Source organism: Lucilia sericata, unplaced genomic scaffold (assembly GCF_015586225.1).
Source record: "Lucilia sericata isolate MDLA Ls3-8-SP2 unplaced genomic scaffold, ASM1558622v1 Contig002050F_arrow, whole genome shotgun sequence".
Lineage (NCBI taxonomy): Eukaryota > Metazoa > Arthropoda > Insecta > Diptera > Calliphoridae > Lucilia > Lucilia sericata.
Genome location: NW_023995910.1, coordinates 1 through 22,500, shown reverse-complemented (window position 1 = coordinate 22,500; position 22,500 = coordinate 1). Strand labels below are relative to the sequence as shown.

Here is a 22,500-nt window from a genome sequence, read left to right as displayed (position 1 = left end):
TCTATCTATCTATGTATCTATCTATCTATCTATCTATGTACTATCTATCTATCTATCTATCTATCTATCTATCTATCTATCGATCTATCTATCTATCTATCTATCTATCTATCTATCTATCTATCTATCTATCTATCTAGGTATGTATCTATCTATCTATCTATCTATCTATCTATCTATCTATCTATCTATCTATCTATCTATGTATCTACCTATCTATCTATCTATCTATCTATCTATCTATCTATCTATATCTATCTATCTATATATCTATCTATCGAATCTATCTATCTATCTATCTATCATCTATCTATCTATCTATCTATCTATCTATCTATCTATCTATCTATATATCTATCTATCTATCTATCTATCTATCTATCTATCTATCTATCTATCTATCTATCTATCTATCTATCTATCTATCTATCTATCTATCTATCTATCTATCTATCTATCTATCGTATCTATCTATGTATTCTATCTATCTATCTATCTATCTATCTATCTATCTATCTATCTATCTATCTATCTATCTATCTATCTATCTATCTATCTATCTATCTATCTATCTATCTATCTATCTATCTATCTATCTATGTATCTAGTATCTATGTATCTATCTATCTATCTATCTATCTATCTATCTATCTATCTATCTATCTATCTATCTATCTATCTATCTATCTATCTCTATCTATCTATCTATCTATCTATCTATATATCTATCTACCTAAAAATTCAATTTTTCACTAAAAATTTAATTTTTCACTAAAAATACAATTTTTCACTAAAATTCAATTTTTCACTAAAAATTCAATTTTTCACTAAAAATTCAATTTTCACTAAAAATTCAATTTTTCACTAAAAATTCAATTTTTCACTAAAAATTCAATTTTTCACTAAAAATTCAATTTTTCACTAAAATTCAATTTTTCACTAAAATTTCAATTTTCACTAAAAATTCAATTTTTCATCATTTTTTGACCAAAAATCCAATATTTCACTAAAAATTTAATTTTTATAAAAAATTCTAAAGTTTACTAAAAAATCGAACTTTCACAAAAAATAATTTTTTCATAGGAAATCTGTTTATTTTTTAACAAAAATATCTATCTGTCTATTAGTTTCCCACTATTTTCATAAACATTTTATCAAAGTAAAAAATCTCTTCTACATAGAATTAAGAAAAGAACTCATATAGAAACATAAAACATAAATCAGTTCCAAACGATTAAAACTAAATATTTTGTATGTAATGTATGTTTAATGACCTACATTTATTTTGCTATTGGTGTAAAATAGAGCGCATACAAAACAATTAACTCAGAAAAGCCAACGACCATTGTTGGTCAAGGTATGCGAAATAGTTAAAAGAACGGAAACTCCGGCTATAAAACATGACCGAAGTAGGAAGCACCTGGTGTTGTAGGCATGTACGACAGCAACAACACCACGAAAAAAGGCAATGTACAAAGAAAACTTGAAGAAAAAATAAACTTTGAAATACAGAAAACAACAACTAAGAGTAGAAAATAAATTGTAATAGGATCTTTCATGGAGTATTCAACTATTAACAGCGAAACCCTTAGTTAATCTTGTATAAATTGCATGGTGTGAGAGTAAGAGGTATAATAGGAAATGTGAATGTAATTTATGTTGATTTTTATCCTTGAATCTATGAATTTTTTCCATATCAATTTATTTGTTTTTGGTTAAAATAAAATAAAATTACACACACACTTGCATGTACTTACTTGGAATTTGGCAACATGGATATTAGCATGGTTAAAACACTAGCGGGCTCCAAAGTGCCTTGCTCCACCAAACGCACAAATGTCTGACAGCTCATAAGACCCAATTGTACATTTTCAGCTTTACATTGTGATTTTAAAAATTCAATTTCCTTAATATTATGTTCAGCAACTTTCTTTTCACGGCTTTCAACAATTTTCTTAAAGATTTTTTCCAAACACGCTGATATCTTTACCACCGAAGTGCTGGGTGTAATAGTTTTAAACTCCTCCATGGGATTAGCTTTAACGAAAAGTAGTAAAACCGCTTAAAAATGTGTTTTTCAATTAAGAAACTTTCTTATAATTTAGTTAAGTTATACCAATTAATTTTCAATTTATTACTTTTTCAGTTGTGTTTTGGCCGAAAAAAATGTTGTTAGGTCTTCCTAATACATATACCTTTTTGTTGGCAGACCTCCACGTAGGCTACCGTTGTTTAGTTATTTCGATGTGTCTCCTTAAACGTTTCTCTTAACAATGACTAGAATTTTTATAAAAGTTCGTTCATTTGTAAACTTACTTGCAGTTTATTAAGAATTTAAAGCGCAAGTCCTTAATTATTGGCCAATATTCTTAACGTTGGGAATTGTTGATGTTTACAAATAAATATTGTTTAGAAATATTGGTAGTAAAACTGAAGAATAAACAAAAATATGCAACAGTTTGTTGTGAAAAGAAAATTGCAAAATTAAATAATCAGCTGTTAGTATTTGTTGTTGTTTAAGCACAAATACCGGTTGTTTACATGTGAAGTTGGCTGCAGTTTATTTGTACCAACAAGGCTTATATAAAAGGTGGCACTGCAGGCAATGTCTGACATTATTTTTCATAGACAACTTACTTACAAAAGACAAACATTTGTTCCTATTTACACTACAGGGAAATCTAGTAATTATGAGATTTCGAGCAAATCCAGTTGATTTTTACTAGATTTCCCATACAAAACTAAATCTACTTAATTTGTAGATTTCTGTTTTTTGCCATATAGTACTAAAACATACGACGCTGCAGAAAAAAACAATGACAATTGAAACAAAACAAATTGAAAACAAACTAATTTTTCAAAAAAAAATTCCTACAAAACAGAAAACATGAATGAAAAGTGTTTTGAAGGTAAAATAAAACGTGATATTTAAATGCCGAATTCTGTACAATAAGAAAAATAGTAATAAATACTTTATAAAATAAAATCTAGTATCCTTGAGATACATACTTATTATTATACCATTGATCTTAGCAGAATCACTACCATACACCCATAATAGAGCGCGATGTCTGTCAGGTGTGCCTTTCAGTGAAGCTCTTGTTGTCTCCAAACACTATGGTGGCCGAATATTTACAAGAAACAATTGTTAAGCCGTCTTTTATACAAATTTATAGCTTTGTAGAGAATGTCTTCACGGACCTAGAGGATAGAACCTGGCTAGGTATGTAGATGTTGTTTGGGCAAAATATTGGTACTAACCATTGTGGGCTTTAAGTCGACTTTAGATCCCTTATAGTTGTCACACTATACCAAATAAGCATTCTTGCTGGAATTAAAGTTTAAAACAAGTTTAATTCCAGTCAAACATTCAAATTTCAAGTGTTGAAATTCACTTTCATTACACTTTAATTCAATAGAATTCTCCAGTGAAAACGAAACTTGAATTCAAGTCGAACATTAGAATCTTTTTACAGTATAATTCAATGCACGAAATCTATATATGTACATACATACGTACATATATAAAATTCTAACGTTACTGACTGACTGATTCATCATCGCACATCCTAAACGGTTTTAGCTAAAGAGCTGAAATTTGGACAGGAGGTTGGTCTCCCACCAAATAGATCCACTAAGACGGGATTTTTGGAAATGATTAGGGGGTTAAAAAAGGTAAAAACGGGTAAATTCGGTAACCTCATATCTCCTAAACTATAAAAGATACAAAAACAGTTTAAAGCTTATCGTCATTCATTTAAAAAATAAGCGGACAGGTGTCTGGTACTTTTTTCAAATTCGGCTCCTTTGGGGAATAAACGGGTAGAAACTGTAATTTGGTACTTCTTTTGCACCCCATGTATCTTTTAAACCAGAGAACATTCAAAAAATATTTTTGAATCCTTCATAACTTGACGAACAAATAAAAATATGAATTTAGTACTTTTAAGGGGTGAAAATTGTACCTATTTTTGGTACTTTTTTATAAAACATTGTTTTTGGTTTATTAACTTATACATATGAATACAAAATAACGGGCTCCCAATACGATGTTACAACTGGTACTTTTTTGACTTAGAACTTAGAAACATGTAATTAAGCATTTGAGAATCTATAAAAGTGGACTTTTTGGTACTTTTTCGTTCTTCAAAAGGTACTTTTTGAGTTTTCTATTAAATTGAACATAGAAACATGAAATTATGCACGTAGAGCATGGAGTAAATGAGCATCTATAAAATGGCACTTTTTGGTACTTTTTCGTTCTTTGACTGGTACTTTTTGAGCTTGCTACAAAATTTGAACCTCGAAACATGAAATTAAGCACTTAGAGCCTGGAGTAAATGAGAATCTATAAAATGGGAACTTTATCGTACTTCGACTGGTACTTTTTGAGTTTTCCATAAAATTAAACCTAGAAACATGAAAATAAATATGTAGAGCCCGGAGTAAATTATAATTTATAAAAAGGGACTTTTTAGTACTTTTTCGTTCTTCGACTGGTACTTTTTGAATTTTTTATAATATTGAACCTAGAAAAATGAAATTAAGAATGTACAGCCCGGATTAAGTGATGACATTTAAAAGGGGACTTTTTGGTACTTTTTCGTTCTTCGACTGGTACTTTTTGAATTTTTTATAATATTGAACCTAGAAACATGAAATTAGGAATGTACAGCCCGGATTAAGTGATAACATATAAAAGTGGACTTTTTGGAACTTTTTCGTTTTTCAACTGGTTCTATTTGAATTTTCTATTGTAATGAACCTAAAAACATAAAACTAAGCAATCAGGGACTTGAGTGAATGAAAATTTAAACTGGAGTATTTCTGGTAATTTTTCGTTCTTTAACTGGTACTTTTTGAATTTTCTAAAATATTGAATATATAAACATAAAATTAAACACGCAGTATCCTAATTGAACGAAAATTTTTCTCGCTTACGTCCATTTTGCAAAAAGAGCTCGATATCAATCGAAATCTCTATAGGCCATAATTGACCCTGTCCCCTTCATTAATTGATTTTAACGAAAATATGTAATGCAAATATGTATGTATATGAAATCTTCTTGAGAAAATGACTTAAACGCACATAAATGGATTTCAAATGTCGATGTCGACGAAAAAAAACATTTTTAGGAACCGAAACCTACATTTATGAAAATAAAGTTATGAGGATCGGTCCGCCAATATAACCCTCTTACAGAAAATCAGTTTATAGCTAATACATCATTCCAAAAGTTATAATTAAGATAGAATTATGGTAGAATTAAAAAAAATACTTTAAATTATATATATTATTGATCCAATTCCACATTTAAGTCCCTAATCCGAAAATCACGGTGACGTTCTTATTAATCTAATGATCGGACCACTTCCGAAATTTGCTTTTTTACGACATATGATTTGCCGAATATAACTCTTACTTCTTACTTAATTTAATCATAAATTACCGCTAAAATAGGAATAGTCTGCCTTTAGAGTTGCGAGTTTTCATACATTCTAATAATGTTTTCAAAGTGAAACTTTTGGAATATTTTTCAATCTCTTTGTGATCCCTTTAAATGATGTTGTTCTGGAAGAACTTTAACATCCATGTAAACATTTTGGGTAATAAATCGGGGGACTACCAATGAGGGGAGCGGAACCTCCCATATGAATTAAATACAAAAATTCGTTTATCTGGAAAACTAATATAACTAAATTCTTCAAATTTTGCACGAACAACTTTAATATTCATCTGAACATTTTGGAGAAAAAAGGGCGGACTTTCATCTGGGGGGCTTGGAGCTCCCATATGAATTAAATAGAAAACTTCGTATATCTGAGAAACTATTAGATTATTCGAAATTGCAAAAATTTGCGTGGAATCTCCCATATGTAACAAATTGTATATCTGGAAAACCATTGTAGTTAGAATCATCAAAGTCGTTAAGTGGGTTATATTGCTTTTAGGGTAGCACAGCACACTGGGTATAGCTAGTAAATAAACAAATAAAATATCTTTGTTTTTACGTTATTGATCATTTTCTTAATGCAAAATTTTTTAGAAACTGATTTTCTGCAAGATGTTTTATATGGAAGATAGGCTTAAATATCGGCAGATCCTAGTAAAACTTGGAGAAAGGATTTGTTTTTAATTTTTAAGAATTTTTTATTCATCCCTGCATAATTTCTCACACAACTTTTGAGCTTGCTCTGTTTTGTTGTTATAAACAATATATTTGCTTCCAAAATCCCGCTTTCTGATCTCTCGGATTCCGTTTTTATTTAAAATCGTTGAAAAATTAAAAACTAAACGTAGTTGAAAACTTAGCCGGCTTACAGTCGATTTTAATCCGCCGCCGACATATTTAGTGTCAGTCGCGCCGACATATTTAGTTGTCGGCGCAGGGCTCTGCACATAACACTAACAACAACGTGAAATTGTTAATATTTCAATTCTTCTCAAAAATAAACAAAAAATATGGACAATTTAGATAATAATAATCAATTAATAGAGGATGTATTTACCACAAGTGAAAAATCACTAACTGATGATGAAAAACAAAAGCTTACGGAACAAAATAAACGATTAATACCCGAATTTAAGGCACGTCAACTAGAGGCGCAGGCACAAAAACATTGGGATCTTTTCTATAAGCGTAATGAAACACGTTTCTTTAAGGATAGACGATGGACAACACGGGAGTTCCAAGAACTAATACAAGAAGATGTGGATGCATCCAGTTTACAGGGATGTAGAAAACTTTTAGAAGTTGGCTGTGGTGTTGGCAATTTTGTGTACCCACTAATGGAGGAACTGGAAGCATTGGGTCAGTTAAACAACTACTTCTATGCCTGTGATTTTTCACCACGTGCTGTAGAGTTTGTACGTTCCAATCCTAAGTATGATGAAAATAAAATTAAAGCATTTCAATGTGACATTACCACGCAAACCATACATGACAATATTCCCGCCGAGAGTTTAGATATAATATCTATGATTTTTGTTTTATCCGCCATAACACCGGAAAAATTTGACACTGTTATCAAAAACTTATATAAAGTTTTAAAGTCTGGTGGTATTGTGCTCTTCCGAGATTATGGACGTTATGACATGGCTCAGTTAAGATTTAAATCGGGACATAAAATTGCGGAAAATTTCTACATGCGTCAGGATGGCACAAGAAGTTATTATTTTGCTGAACAGGAATTGGCGAACTTGTTTAGGGATAATGGTTTCGAGATATTAAGTAATTGTTATGTTCATCGTCGTACATTGAATGTAAAGGAGGGTATTGATGTTCCTAGAATATTTTTACAGGGTAAATTTAGGAAATTGTAAGTTTAGTGTTTCTAAATAAATGTTCTTTTTTGGGTACAACAATTAGGTGTTTTCTTTCATTATTTAAATTGAGAAATTGTATCATTAATTAAGTGCTAATTCTGTCAAAGATTAGCAAATATTATTCATAAAATATGTATTTATTTCAATCGTACACGGACTGGGAATCAATGCGTATTACCACAAATTGTGGTAGATATTTATTTTATCTATAAATATCGAGCCCATTTCGCAGAACACGACAAAATCTACATTTTACCACAGAGCATTTTTTCGATCGAAAAAATTATAATTCTTAATTATTTACTTTGTTAAATAAAAGATCCTCATCTGTCTATCTAAGTAATTTGTTTTTTTTTTTTAATATATTTATTATCTTTGCAATTATTATATAGTTTTTTATTTGAATATATGTATATAGTGTATGGTTTTTATTCAATTTATATGCAATAGTTTAATTTTCATTTTCAATTGATAATAACATGAGTTTAATTTTTGTTTTTGTTTTAATTTTATTTTAATTAACGTTCAATAAATACATTTATGATGTTCATAAGTTTGTTTTTAAATTATATTTAATATACATAATATTTATATATATTTGGTTTTTAATTTTTATCACACAAATATATACATATATAAATATTATTTTATTAATTCACATAATGCCCACTGTTCTATTAGACAATTAAAATTAAAAGTATTAAAAATTATCATGTTAGAAATAATATGATCTAAAATGATTTCTTATAATTTAATTCTACTTGACTTATAGAACATGTTGGTGTATAAGTATTAAAGAAATAATAACTATTGTTTAACTGGCTAAAGGGATAGGGTTAACGAACGAACAATCACAATATTTATTCTCTAGAATTGCAATTTTAGATTTAAATAAGCAAAACTTTATTTGTTAAAAAAACAGCTGGTTATAGTCTAGTTAATAGTAAAGTCTATAGTCTAGTATAAAGTCTAGTCAATAGTCAAGTCTATAGTTAAGTCTAGTATATAGTTTAGCCAATAATCTAGTCAATAGTTCAGTGTATAGTTTAGTCAATAATCTAATCTATAGCTTAGTTAATAGTCTAGTATGTATATTGTTTGGTCTACGGTCTAATCCAGAGTCTAGTCAATAGTCTTGTCTATAGTCTGTTCTATAGACTAGACAATAGTGTATTCTATTGTCTACTCTCTACTCTATAATCTAGTCAATAGTCTAGTCAGTAGTCTTGTCAATAATCTAGTCAATAGTCTTGTCTATAGTCTCATCTACAGTCTAGTCTATAGTCCAGTCTATAGTTTACTATAGTAAAATAGTCTAGTCAATAGTTTATAGGTAGAATCTGATTAAAAGATAATATGAAACATTTAAGAAAATCATACTATTTTCGAACAGTCATGTACAAAATCATACTATTTATGAAGTTTTCTTATTCTGAATGAAAACGGTTTGTTAAAAAAACAGTCATGATGCTCTTTTCGTACTATTTACTACAAAATTCATTCCAGTTATGAATTGTTTTTCTTCTGCAGTATTTGTTTTTCAATAGAATGGTTTTCACAAGAATGTTCTAAAATAAACAATAAAATTCAATACGAAATTTTGAAAGTTGAGAAATTTTTTACAATTTGTACAAGATAATTAACTGCATTTTAAAAATTTTATTTGTAAATAAATCTAAAATTGCAATATTAAAGCTAAAATTGTGTTGTAAACGATTTGTAATTGTTAATTTCTTCAATATCAATGTAAATGTTTAAACGGCCCGATCCTAAAATAAAAAATTACAATTTTATATTAATTTTGCTGAAAAATTAGCCTGGCGGCTTTAAAATGTATGTAAAGGAAATATTTTATATCTAAAATAATTAAAGAATATTCAATGACAACGATTTTTTTAGCCTAATTAACTATTTTTGAATGGATTATCTGAGAAGATTTTGTTTTTTTTTTGTATTGTTTTAGTAATTCGAAAGTTATATAATTTAATAATTATTTAAAAATTTATAATTAATAACAAATTTTTACAATAATAGTTTAAAAAAATTATGTCTTAAATAATTTAAAATTATAAAAAACAACAATAAAATACTTAATTTATATTTCACAAAACTTTCTATTTATATAGAAGTTATATAAAAATGAAAACAAACAAATATACATATTCATGACAAATTGTTATTAAAGTGTAGTTGATATTAGAAAAACTGTAATAAAAGTTTTTAATTAAAGTGTTTTCATATAATAATGATTTTTATTTAATAAAAATTTTGTTAATCAAATAGAATAAAAACAATAAGTTTTAAATATTATACCTAAATAACAATAAAGTGATAGTTAAAGTGAAATAAAAAAATTGTCGTAAAGAAAATAAAACACAGAAGCTATTTAAGCAATAAATTATAATAATTATTATATAAGTATGTGTGTTTTTAGTTAATATATTTTCATTTAATTTAACACAAACTTAAGCTTGTTAACATAACGCAAATACATATGTATTTAGTACTGTGTTTTTTTTTTAATTTTTAATTATTTTGTTCCATTTAGTTATACTTTTAAATTAAGTTCAACAATCTCAATTATTAATCAACAAGTTATGTTTTTCATCAATTTTGTTTTAAGTTTAAAATTAAAAATTTAATAAAATGCTCATACAAACGTATGGAATACCTTGTAAGTCATTGGCACAATAGAACAAAAAGTGCTTTAATCTTAATGTACATATCTATACATATACATAGCTATGTAATTTAAAAAAAAAATACAAACATAAAACAAAACACCTGCTTCACCCGTAAATAAATTAAATAAAAAAAAACAAACAAAATAAAGTCTTGTTTGTACCAATGATCACCATTAAATAAGAGATAATTTTGTATGTATGCTATTAAACAGGTGAAATTAGATTTTAACCATAATATAAGTAGCCTAGGCCACTGGAAGCCTTAGAAAAGCACTAATCCACAAGTGTATCATTCGTTTTTACCCCCACAATACCGGGCGTTGCACTGAGTGGTGGTAGTTCAATACTGGAATCGAAACTTTTTGTAGTTAACAGGTCACTGCTAGTTAAAGAGGTGGTAGTTGTTGTACTATTATTATTGCTATTATTTGTTAGACCACCAACGACACTACCGCCCACAACAACACCACCACCACCACCACCTCCTAAGCCTGAACTAACGTTTGTACCTGTTACAAGAGCACCACCATTTAAATCACTGTCAATGCTAAAACTGCCACTACCGCTTTCGTTTGCCAATAACGATTGCATTGGCAACATTTCCATGGTATCTAATGATTCGTAAGTTTTGCCCTTCACCGGTCCCGGACTCTTTTCAAACTCCGAAGAAGAGCTTTCCATTTGCAGTTGCATTAGGGAATTGCGTTGCATGTGTTTATCTAGTTTTCGTTGCGGTGGTTTAGTACTACTGTCTATGTTATTTGTGGCAGCATTGCCGTTTGTTTGATGAGCACCAGTTGTAGCATCGCCGGCATCCTTGTCTTTGTCCTTCTCTTTGCCTTTGGATTTTTTGAAACCTGCTATCAAGGCTTTATGAGCTTGGGCCTTAATGCCCTCCATGCTAGGTCGTATAATGGAATTGCGTGAACCTTGACCCGATTCCTTGCCTTCTTTGGCATTTTGTGTTTGTTCGGGCAGTTTCTTCTGTCACACTGGCCAGCTGTTGAGGCGCCTGTGGCATTGTAAGATCTTGCACTTGGATAGGTATATCATCGGGTAATTTTTTCGTACGGAATGATGCATTTGTTATCATTGATTTTGAGACAGCGGTGGTTACAGTATTGGTGGATGGTGTTAGAGCTACGCTCAGGCCCATGGGACCATCACTGGGCTGGCCTGAGGGATTGGCATGCAGAGAGTTACGTACTGCACTAGTGATTAGTATCAATTCAGTGTACATTTCAAAGCACGCTCTATTATGTATATCTTCCAGTGTTTGGATGGCCACAGTACCAAAACCATTAAACATGGCAAAATAAATGGCATGCACTAATTCCACAAGGAATGCTGATGATAATGGAATGCGCGGTATCATGGATTTAGGCATTAGTGAAGGATCCGAGCTAAGGACAAAAAAGTTAAAACAAAAGTTTATATAATATACAATGAAAAGTAATGATTTATCTAGATTTTTTATGATTCAAATATTATCGATTAAATTACAAACGTCCCATTAACCTCATTATATTATCACTTACCCATATGAGATCCTATGAGCATGAGTTGATTTCGTATTGAATCCTTCTGTCACCAATTGTGAGGACACTCGGCACAAGTGTATGAGTGCTGATTTTTGAGTTAAACTAACTTGTTGATTATAGCAAAACAATAAAGCGGTCATTATTCTCAAACGATTTTGGGCTGTAATCGCTTCGATGCGCTGATGTGGACCCCATTTTACTTCACGATTACAATTCTCTTCCCAGCGTCGCAAATCAGTCAATGGTAAATTCTTTTCTTCATGATACACAGAGGCCTGAGCTAGAATAGGCATACGAAATTGTACCACCCCGTTCGCCCCCCCTCCTCCGTAGACACTTCACCATTGTAAATGCAGATTAAAAGTGTTTCCAAACTACGTACACCTTTTTTATCACCACCGGCAACGGCATGCAGGTACGTATAGATTAGAACAGGTATAAATTGTAACGGGAACTTTTGTAATGATTTTTCGGTGCTACGATAGAAGGCCAACAACTGTTGGCAAATATCATGAACCAATGATTCATGCCTTTGACGATCATGCAAAATGGTAAAAATTGCTTCAGCTATTTCCGAATCACTGTCATGTTCATTGGCAAAATCTTAACCTCTGAAGGTTGACCCTGTATACGTTGAAAATCCGTCAACCAATCTTGGACTATTGATTCTGCCATTACTCAGTATTCAGCACTCGAACGAACGAACACCTTCAATTATTTTACACAATGTCTGCTGCTGTTCAACAACAGTAAATAGAGGCAGTTTGGTTGACAACAATTTTACTAAGTTTTTCTTTGTTAGCAATAAAAATTACATATATTTTTTCTACTTTTTCACTCGTAATTATCACAAAAATTGGTAAAATTTCTTTGGCTGCTTTTTTTTTTCTAAAAAAAAAAAATATTTTAGTTGTTTTGACGTAATGTTGTTTTTCTCTTTTTCTCTGCACTTGTCTTTCTTTGACACATCGGGTAATTAAGCAGTGATGACTATGCAGCGATTTATTGCAAATAAATGGGTATAGTTTCTTGTTGGAATTAATTGATGACATTATTTTTTAAGGTTTCTGAATCAAATAAAGTTAACAAAGCTCAAAATATAGTAAATTACTTTATTTAAAATTTTATATGCATTAAAGTACACATTTTGCACTATGTATATATTTTGCTGTTTTGACAAAAACAGTTATCAACACTAATAATAAAAACAAGGTGTGTTAAAGTGAACTTTGTTTTATATATGAGTCACCCCGTTTCAGAAAATTTGACAGCTATGTTATTAAAAGATTTATATTTTTCAGAGTTGGTAAATTTGTCTGTGGTACGAAAACAATATCTAAACAATATCCTTATAATTTATGTACTTAAGGTTCATTAAAAAATTTAATTGAAATTCAACAATTTTATTATAAATTTATTTTTTTAATGAAAATTTTAATTTTTTAATCACAGCACTTTACATTAGAAATGGTTAATGCTATTAACACATCCATCCCTGTCATATGTTAATGATTAAATGTCATTTTGACATTTATGTTCTATATTCGTTTTGTCCCGCACAGTCCAACAGTAATCACACGTCGAAGTTTTAATATATTTCGAGTGAAATTGCATTTAATTAATTTCTGTATTTATTTTACTCCTTTTATTTCTATCTTCTAAGTTGAATTAAAAATTGACAGTGAAAATGTCTACAAGAACAAATACCATTCACACAATACAAGTGGTAGTGCCAAGTCCTCATCAATTAAAGAAATTTGCAATAGAGCTTTGACAGCAAAATCTGAGTGGCCGGATAAGGTAAGAAAATTTTTTCGATAATCATGAAAACATGCTGGCAGTGTTAATTTATCTGGTTATACAAATAAACGTATTTAAGCAATAGATAATGAAATTGCCCAGTAACTTCCAATTGGAATTTAAGTGCTTATTTATGTATGTGTTTAATTATATGTATCCACTTTTTTTACTCTAGGATGAATTTTTGGATGTCATCTATTGGTCCCGTCAAATTTTTGGCATTATTTTAGGTGTAATCTGGGGTATTGTACCACTTAAAGGCTTTTTAGGTTTAGTATTGTGAGTATAAATGAAAACAATGATCTCAAAAGCTAATATCACTAACATTCCTTTTATTTTTTTCAGGTTTGCTGGTATCAGTTGTGCTGTCGTTTACATTTATGCCATTAATTTTCAAAATATTGACGAAGAAGCCTATGGCGGTGCTTGGGAATTGATTAAAGAAGGTTTTATGACTTCGTTTGCTGGTTTTCTAGTAACGTGGATTATTTTCTATACCGGTCTTCATTACGATGCCATAATGGAAGCCAAAGGTCGTTAGTCCTACCCTTATAACAAAAGAACTAAAAAAAAGCAATTCACAAACATAGATAAATAGTAGTAGTTAATATAAATTGATTCCTGTTTTAATTTGTCCATTAAAAGTAAATGAATGATTCCTTACGCCACAAAGAAATTACAAATTTAACAAAAATTATCATAAAATATTTAACAACCTATGTTAAACTATTTTCATTTGTAACATAAACTTGTTTCTTAATTTTTAAGTCATTCTTGCTTTTTTGTTTGTAATTGTTTCTTAAAATATAACAACAAATTACTCTTCTAATATAGCCAATATATACTTACTACTCCTCTTGAGAAATTCTTTATTTTTCTATGAAAAATTTGGAAGAAATAAAATGGTTTATTTTAAAATAAAAAAACTTCTTTACTTCATTGGTTCGCTTGTTTATATTGTTCACTTTGAATTCACAGAAAACTAAATATTTTAAATTAAAAAGATGTTTTAAACACTAATGTTCCATTGCCACTTCTTGTGTTGTACTATTATTAGTATTACCATTTTGTGTGGAACCATTTTGACCTAAAACAAAATTATCGGGTATTTGACCACTTTGCAAGATTTGTGATAATCTTTCTACTTCTTGCAATGAACTGGCACGTTTGATTGCTTCCCTAATGCGTTGCAAATCTTCTGGATTGGCAAACCGTCCACCCGCACTGCCAGTTGATTTACCCGTTGCTTCCGCTAGTGCCGCTGCTGCAGCACTTAATTTCGATTTTTTAGCTATTTCCTTTAACATTTCTTTACCCTGTTTAGAACGGAAGAACTCCAAAGCAGTTTTGCGATCCTTTTGCTTGATTTTCCTAAAATCCAATAAGCGTAAATGTGGAAATTTATAAGCCATATACTCTCTGTAGTAAGGTTTGGTAGACACCGGATTCATAAGCAAACACAAGGTCTCTAAATGTGTTAGTTGTGCCAGAGGCTCCAAATCGCCCAATTCCTGCAAATTATTGCCGCTTAAAATTACCGAATTTAGGTTAGGCACACACTCCTGCAGATCATCACCTATACGTAGTATACGATTATTATTCAGTAATAAACACTTCAGACGTGGTAAATAGGGAAGACCATCTAATTTTCTGAGATCATTGTCGGACAAATCTATTGTATCGAACTGGTCAAGCGTGGCTCCCAAATTTTCAATTTGTGGTATCTTATAGCCGCGTAAATCTAATTCACGTTCTCGACAAGGGTTTATAAATTGCATTGATTGATTTATAAGTTCGGGTGTTAATTTCACCATTTTGTAAAGTATTTAAAGGATATTTACGAAATAATGTATTATTTTGTGAAAAAATTGTAAAACTTTTTGGATAAAAACAACAGCGTTCTTTTAATTCTTCTTCTTGCAAAAAAATCATTCACTGTGAAGTGAGAAACTGTCAAACTATAGTTGAGAGAGTAGGGTTAACAAGGTGATAAAAACTGCTACATGTGATTAAAATCGCTGAATACCTTATATTAGAGTTCTGGCAACTTCAAGTTTTTCTCTGGTAGCACTTCAAACTATTTGTGTTTGTAGCAAACACGAAAAATACATTGTTGTTTGACAAACCAGTATTTCCTATTTCTTCAAACATATGTATTTCAAATGGGACATCAAACAGAATCTGTTTGAAGGAAAAATTCTGCAATTTCATCTGTACATTTTTAAGGAAAAAGGGCGGACATTCATCTGGGAAGCTTGAAGCCCCCACATGAATTAAATAGAAAAATTTGTATATCTGAGAAACTATTAAAGCTAGAATCAAATTCAAATTTTACATGAAGAACTTTGACATTCATGTGAACATTTAGAGAATAACGGACGGACTTTCAATGAGGGGATTGAATTAAATAAAAAATTTCGTATATCTTGAAAACTGTTAGATAATTCAAATTTTTCATAGAAAGATAGAAATAGGCGAACTGGATAACTATTGTAGTTAGAAATTTCAAAATCGTTAAGTGGGTTTTTTTATATTGCTTTTAGGTAGTAGCTTTAGGTAGCAAAACTAGCTATAGCCAGTATAGCTAGTTTTCAATAAAACAAAATAAATGTTTTTTTTTTAATTTTATTTTTATTTTTTTAATACAATTTTCTTTTCGAAAAATTTCAAAAATGTTTACATTTTATTGTGTATTTGTTTATTTGGGAGTGTGCTGTTTTTTCTTATTAACTTAAACATCGTTTATTTAATTTATCGATTTTGTGTTTCTTTTCTTTTCGCTTTAGTCTGAAAATTGTCGTTGAAATTTTTTGTATGTTTTATTTTCACAACTGGTGGGGGCAGTTCTTTTATTTTTATATTTTAATAACTTTCATTAGTTTTCAAAATTCATAATTTTTGTTGTTGTTGTATAATAATTTTGTATTTTCCATTTGTTTTCTTAATAAGAAAATTCGTTTTTTACTAAATATTTTTGCTCTTTATATTTTACTTTGTGCTACAAAAAGAAAAAAAAAACTAATTTTTCAAATTTTTAATTTAATATTTAATTTGGTGTCTTTTTTGTTTTTCATTATTAATGCTTGCAAAAACTACTTCTACTGTTGTGAATGTTTTGTAAATAAAATTTTATTAACATAATTAAGGGAGTTTAATATTTTTCTTATTAGAAAGTGGAAAAGTTGTAAACTTATTTAAATTTAGCACTTCTAAGTGTTAATGTCTAAAAATGGAGTTTTAAAAAGATCGAAAATCTAGATTTCTTTTTAATTGTTTCAATTTACTTATAAAGTCTGCAAAGTAATTGTTTTTCATAAATAGATTGAAAATTTCTATTATGAACAAAAATTATTTAAAAAAAACCTTGGCACTTAATTGCAATTATGGAAAATTAAAGAAGAAATAGTAAAAAACTAGAAGGTGTACTGTAATATCAGTTATTTATGTTATGTACGATTGGTTGTTTGTTTTATTTTTGTTTTTGTTCAATAATTATAATAATTAAAAAAAAAAGTATAAAGACTTATAGACAATTTACATAAATATGTATATTTTATAAAAAGAAGACCACAAGGGGGAAAGTTATAAATTATAGTATAAAAATATGTTCGTTTGTTTCATTTAATCTATATGCATGTATATTGTTTTTGTTAAATACATTTTATAAATAATATTACAAAATAAAAATGGAATACTTTATTTTACTTAAAATATTAAACTTAAAAACTAAAAATTAAAAAATAATAATAAAAAACATTGTAATAAATATTACACGCCAGTTAAGAAAAATACTAAAAAAAGTAGTAGAATAGAAAATTGCACAGTTTTGGAAACATATTTCGTTAAAGTAAAAAGTTTTAACCAAAATTTAAGGCGTTTTTTTATATATAAAAAATATTTATTTATTGTTTTTGCTTGTTTTTGGTTTTTGGGGAGATTGTTTTTAATTTTCTTAAATTGTTGGGTTTTATAAATCAACGACATCCTCTTTGGTATATTGTGTATCTCTAAAAGTCCGTCGTATAGAGGATCGTTGTAGGCCTTCAACTAATTTCTCCTATAAAATATATTGAAATTTTATATAATACAAATATTTTAGCTTAAAGTGATGTATAACATAGTTTTGTATTTATTTATTTAAACAGAAAAAAAAACAAATAACGTTAGACATATAAAATGACATGCAGCTGTGTTTTGTTAATGTAATGTTTTAGTTTAGATTAGAGTTTTTAACACAATATTTTAAAATTACAAAAACAGTAAAAAATACATTAATTTTAAAACAAACTCAAAACAGATAGGACTAATAACATTAAATAATTATGGTGGTCGACTAGACTAGTCTATAGTCTAGTCAACAGTCTAGTTAATAGTCTAGTCTATATTTTCTATAGTCTAGTCTATAGTCTAGTCTATGGTCTAATCTATAGTCTAGACTATATCTGTCTCTAGTCTAGGCTATAGTCTAGTCTATAGTCTAGTCTATAGTCAAGTCTATAGTCTAGTCTATAGTGCAGTCTATAGTCTAGTCTACATTCCAGTCTATAGTCTAGTCTATAGTCCAGCCTATAGTTTAGTCTACAGTCTAGTCCATAGTCTAGTCCATAGTCTAGTCTATAGTCTAGTCTATAGTCTAGTCTATAGTCTAGTCTATAATCTAGTCTATAGTCTAGTCTATAGTCTAGTCTATAGTCTAGTCTATAGACTAGTCTATAGTCTAGTCTATAGTCTAGTCTATAGTCTAGTCTATAGTCTAGTCTATAGTCTAGTCTATAGTCTAGTCTATCAGTCTAGTCTAGTCTAGTCTAGTCTATAGTCTAGTCTATAGTCTAGTCTATAGTCTAGTCTATAGTCTAGTCTATAGTCTAGTCTATATCTAGTCTATAGTCTAGTCTATAGTCTAGTCTATAGACTAGTCTATGTCTAGTCTATAGTCTAGTCTATAGTCTAGTCTATAGTCTAGTCTATAGTCTAGTCTATAGTCTAGTCTATAGTCTAGTCTATAGTCTAGTCTATAGTCTAGTCTATGTCTAGTCTATAGTCTAGTCTATAGTGCTATAATCTAGTCTATAGTCTAGTCTATAGTGTAGTCTATAGTCTAGTCTATAGACTAGTCTATAGTCTAGTCTATAGTCTAGTCTATAGTCTAGTCTATAGTCTAGTCTATAGTCTAGCCAAAATCTAGTCTATATCTAGTCTAGTCTATAGTCTAGTCTTAGTCTAGTCTATAGTCTAGTCTATAGTCTAGTCTATAGTCTAGTCTATAGTCTAGTCTATAGTCTAGTCTATAGTCTAGTCTATAGTCTAGTCTATAGTCTAGTCTATAGTCTAGTCTATAGTCTAGTCTACTATTCCAGTCTACATTCCAGTCTATAGTCTAGTCTATAGTCTATAATTTAGTCTAAGTCTAGTCTATCTAGTCTATAGTCTAGTCTATAGTCTAGTCTATAGTCTAGTCTATATCTAGTCTATAGTCTAGTCTATAGTCTAGTCTATAGTCTAGTCTATAGTCTAGTCTATAGTCTAGTCTATAGTCTAGTCTATAGTCTAGTCTATAGTCTAGTCTATAGTCTAGTCTATAGTCTAGTCTATAATCTAGTCTATAGTCTAGTCTATATCTAGTCTATAGTCTAGTCTATAGTCTAGTCTATAGTCTAGTCTATAGTCTAGTTATATCTAGTCTATAGTCTATCTAGTTATAGTCTACTCTAGTCTAGTCTATAGTCTAGTTATTAGTCTATAGTCTAGTCTATAGTCTAGTCTATAGTCTAGTCTATAGTCTAGTCTATAGTCTATTATAGTCTAGTCTATAGTCTAGTCATAGTCTAGTCTAGTCTAGTCTATAGTCTAGTCTATAGTCTAGTCTATAGTCTAGTCTATAGTCTATATAGTCTAGTCTATAGTCTAGTCTATAGTCTAGTCTATAGTCTAGTCTATAGTCTAGTCTATAGTCTAGTCTATAGTCTAGTCATAGTCAGTCTATAGTCTAGTCTATAGTCTAGTCTATAGTCTAGTCTATACTCTAGTCTATAGTCTAGTCTATAGTCTAGTCTATAGTCTAGTCTATAGTCTAGTTTCTAATCTAGTCTATAGTCTAGTCTAGTTAGTCTACTCTATAGTCTAGTCTATAGTCTAGTTTAGTGTAGTCTATAGTCTAGTCTATAGTCTAATCTATAGTCTAGTCTATAGTCTAGTCTATAGTCTAGTCTATAGTCTAGTCTATAGTCTAGTCTATAGTCTAATCTATAGTCTAGTCTATAGTCTTGTCTATAGTCTAGTTATAGTCTAGTCTATAGTCTAGTCAATAGTCTAGTCTATATCTTAGTCTACTCTAGTCTATATTCTTGTCTATAGTATGGTCTATGGTCCGCTTTCCACTTTAAACAAAAACTACATAATTATTTAAAATAAAAGAAAACATAAAATCAGAGACAGAATTAACAAATTTAAACATAATTAAAGCTTTTTGTATTATTTAAAATAAATTTTGTAAACATTTAACACAAATAATAATAATGACAATGTCGATTAATTTGTCAACTAAGGAGGGCAGGGGTGGGGGACAAAACAGTTTTATGAGCCAGCAGGACATTATGTTAAAAAAAACAGTATTAAAGCCAAAAACTATAAGAGAATTTTAAGGCATTAAATATGAACGAATTTTTCATAAATTGAAAATGTTCGCTTTAAATTTTCATTTTCAAAAGCATTATTATTGTTATTGTGAAAAGCCCCAATGCTAAAATGTAGGCGCATTTTTATGACATAAAAAGTAGTATGTAGTAGCAATAATGTTGTTCTGATATATATAGAGAGAGAGAGAGAGACACAACAAGTGTGTTTTTATTGTTGTCAAACCTCAAACATTGTTGATATTTCTTTGCCAGCAATACGTTTCATCAAACCACCGGCCGCTGAATTGGCCGTCTTATCGTTATCCGCATTAAGGAAATCATTTAAGTTTAATTTTTTACTATTACGTATGTTGAGCACCTCATTTGTACCATTTTGTACCTCAGTTTAATTGTTTACTAATGGTTTCGTTGGTCTCGCTATTTATACAACTGCTGGAAATTATTTTCGATTGAATTTCATTCGAAGTTGTAGATGACGATGACGATATTATGGTCGTTGACGAGGACATTGAAGAGGTTTTGTTGTTGTTGCTTATTTTAGATATGGCCGATGATGAGGACGATGTTAGTAACGAACGTGGTAATACTTGAGGTTTTAAAGGTAAATCTAAGTTTGATGATTTATTTGTAATTAATTACAAAAATTAAATAAAAAAATGAAACAAAAAATAAAATGATATACAAAATTAAAAAACAAGTTATTTTTAATAAAAAAAAAAGAAATAAACATAAAATTATTGTGCAGTGTTTAAAATGTTTAGGTAAATTTAAGGAAATACACTTTTTATCTGCTGCAAAAGACTTTTTTGTAAAACTCTTAGTTATCCTGAAAAGTTGTATAAACATTATTTCTTTGGATATTGGCATATTTTCAAATTTATTCTAGAGGAGCTGCAAAAAGATTCAATTACTAAACTAGACCGAATGTCTACATAATTTTATTTCAAAAGTCTTTAGTTCTGTTTCAGTTCTATTTCAGTTCGAGTTTAGTTCTAGTTCAGTTCTAGTTCAGTTCTAGTTCAGTTCTAGTTCAATTCTAGTTCAGTTCTAGTTCAGTTCTAGTTCAGTTCTAGTTCAGTTCTAGTTCAGTTCTAGTTCAGTTCTAGTTCAGTTCTAGTTCAGTTCTAGTTCAGTTCTAGTTCAGTTCTAGTTCAGTTCTAGTTCAGTTCTAGTTCAGTTCTAGTTCAGTTCTAGTTCAGTTCTAGTTCAGTTCTAGTTCAGTTCTAGTTCAGTTCTAGTTCAGTTCTAGTTCAGTTCTAGTTCAAGTTCAGTTCTAGTTCAGTTCTAGTTCAGTTCTAGTTCAGTTCTAGTTCAGTTCAAGTTCAGTTCTAGTTCAGTTCTAGTTCAGTTCTAGTTCAGTTCTAGTTCAGTTCTAGTTCAGTTCTAGTTCAGTTCTAGTTCAGTTCTAGTTCAGTTCTAGTTCAGTTCTAGTTCAGTTCTAGTTCAGTTCTAGTTCAGTTCTAGTTCAGTTCTAGTTCAGTTCTAGTTCAGTTCTAGTTCAGTTCTAGTTCAGTTCTAGTTCAGTTCTAGTTCAGTTCTAGTTCAGTTCTAGTTCAGTTCTAGTTCAAGTTCAGTTCTAGTTCAAGTTCAGTTCTAGTTCAGTTCTAGTTCAGTTCTAGTTCAGTTCTAGTTCAGTTCTAGTTCAGTTCTAGTTCAGTTCTAGTTCAGTTCTAGTTCAGTTCTAGTTCAGTTCTAAGTTCAGTTCTAGTTCAGTTCTAGTTCAGTTCTAGTTCAGTTCTAGTTCAGTTCTAGTTCAGTTCTAGTTCAGTTCTAGTTCAGTTCTAGTTCAGTTCTAGTTCAGTTCTAGTTCAGTTCTAGTTCAGTTCTAGTTCAGTTCTAGTTCAGTTCTAGTTCAGTTCTAGTTCAGTTCTAGTTCAGTTCTAGTTCAGTTCTAGATCAGTTCTAGTTCAGTTCTAGTTCAATTCAAGATCAGTTCTAGTTCAGTTCTAATTCAGTTCTAGTTCAGTTCTAGTTCAGTTCTAGTTCAGTTCTAGTTCAGTTGTAGTTCAGTTCTAGTTCAGTTCTAGTTCAGTTCTAGTTCAGTTCTAGTTCAGTTCTAGTTCAGTTCTAGTTCAGTTCTAGTTCAGTTCTAGTTCAGTTATAGTTCAGTTATAGTTCAGTTCTAGTTCAGTTCTAGTTCAGTTCTAGTTCAGTTCTAGTTCAGTTCTAGTTCAGTTCTAGTTCAGTTCTAGTTCAGTTCTAGTTCAGTTATAGTTCAGTTCTAGTTCAGTTCTAGTTCAGTTCTAGTTCAGTTCTAGTTCAGTTCTAGTTCAGTTCTAGTTCAGTTATAGTTCAGTTCTAGTTCAGTTCTAGTTCAGTTCTAGTTCAGTTATAGTTCAGTTCTAGTTCAGTTCTAGTTCAGTTCTAGTTCAGTTCTAGTTCAGTTCTAGTTCAGTTCTAGTTCAGTTCTAGTTCAGTTCTAGTTCAGTTCTAGTTCAGTTCTAGTTCAGTTCTAGTTCAGTTCTAGTTCAGTTCTAGTTCAGTTCTAGTTCAGTTCTAGTTCAGTTCTAGTT

General features: G+C 29.8%; 5 protein-coding genes across 7 annotated transcripts in view; 2 read left to right on the top strand and 3 right to left on the bottom strand.

The window, feature by feature from the left end:
- The window catches only part of LOC119613298 (focadhesin), an 11,557-nt gene extending 9,053 nt beyond the window's left edge, over positions 1-2,504 (bottom strand). The window contains exons 1-3 of one of the 3 annotated variants that reach the window (XM_037969306.1): positions 2,317-2,504; positions 2,117-2,253; positions 1,758-2,037 (exon numbers count right to left, since the gene is read on the bottom strand). In XM_037969306.1, the coding sequence (XP_037825234.1) occupies positions 1,758-2,029 (272 nt within the window). In that variant the 5' untranslated portion in view covers positions 2,030-2,037; positions 2,117-2,253; positions 2,317-2,504. The remainder of the gene's footprint in view (positions 1-1,757; positions 2,038-2,116; positions 2,254-2,316) is intronic. The other 2 variants (XM_037969305.1, XM_037969304.1) reach the window with 2 other exon arrangements.
- Positions 2,505-6,365: 3,861 nt separating this feature from the next.
- LOC119613304 (tRNA N(3)-methylcytidine methyltransferase METTL6-like) lies at positions 6,366-7,666 on the top strand. The gene has a single exon (XM_037969312.1). It carries the CDS (start codon positions 6,464-6,466, stop codon positions 7,322-7,324), a length of 861 nt encoding a protein of 286 aa, XP_037825240.1. The 5' UTR covers positions 6,366-6,463; the 3' UTR covers positions 7,325-7,666.
- Positions 7,667-9,950: 2,284 nt separating this feature from the next.
- Positions 9,951-12,328, bottom strand: LOC119613299 (hyccin-like). The gene is given in 5 exon segments (XM_037969307.1): positions 9,951-10,986; positions 10,988-11,414; positions 11,550-11,860; positions 11,863-12,155; positions 12,158-12,328. Coding segments are annotated over 5 exon segments (1,803 nt in total). The 5' UTR covers positions 12,228-12,328; the 3' UTR covers positions 9,951-10,284.
- Positions 12,329-13,166: 838 nt separating this feature from the next.
- LOC119613301 (respirasome Complex Assembly Factor 1-like) lies at positions 13,167-14,213 on the top strand. The gene is given in 4 exon segments (XM_037969309.1): positions 13,167-13,263; positions 13,266-13,352; positions 13,528-13,631; positions 13,698-14,213. Coding segments are annotated over 4 exon segments (411 nt in total). The 5' UTR covers positions 13,167-13,239; the 3' UTR covers positions 13,894-14,213.
- A 45-nt stretch (positions 14,214-14,258) lies between these two features.
- Positions 14,259-15,307, bottom strand: LOC119613300 (probable U2 small nuclear ribonucleoprotein A'). The gene has a single exon (XM_037969308.1). It carries the CDS (start codon positions 15,164-15,166, stop codon positions 14,369-14,371), a length of 798 nt encoding a protein of 265 aa, XP_037825236.1. The 5' UTR covers positions 15,167-15,307; the 3' UTR covers positions 14,259-14,368.
- Between the last annotated feature and the right edge of the window lie 7,193 nt (positions 15,308-22,500).

Coding starts and splice junctions, on each gene's coding strand:
- LOC119613304 (XM_037969312.1), top strand. CDS start 6,464: ATGGACAATTTAGATAATAATAATCAATTAATAGAGGATGTATTTACC.
- LOC119613300 (XM_037969308.1), bottom strand. CDS start 15,166: ATGGTGAAATTAACACCCGAACTTATAAATCAATCAATGCAATTTATA.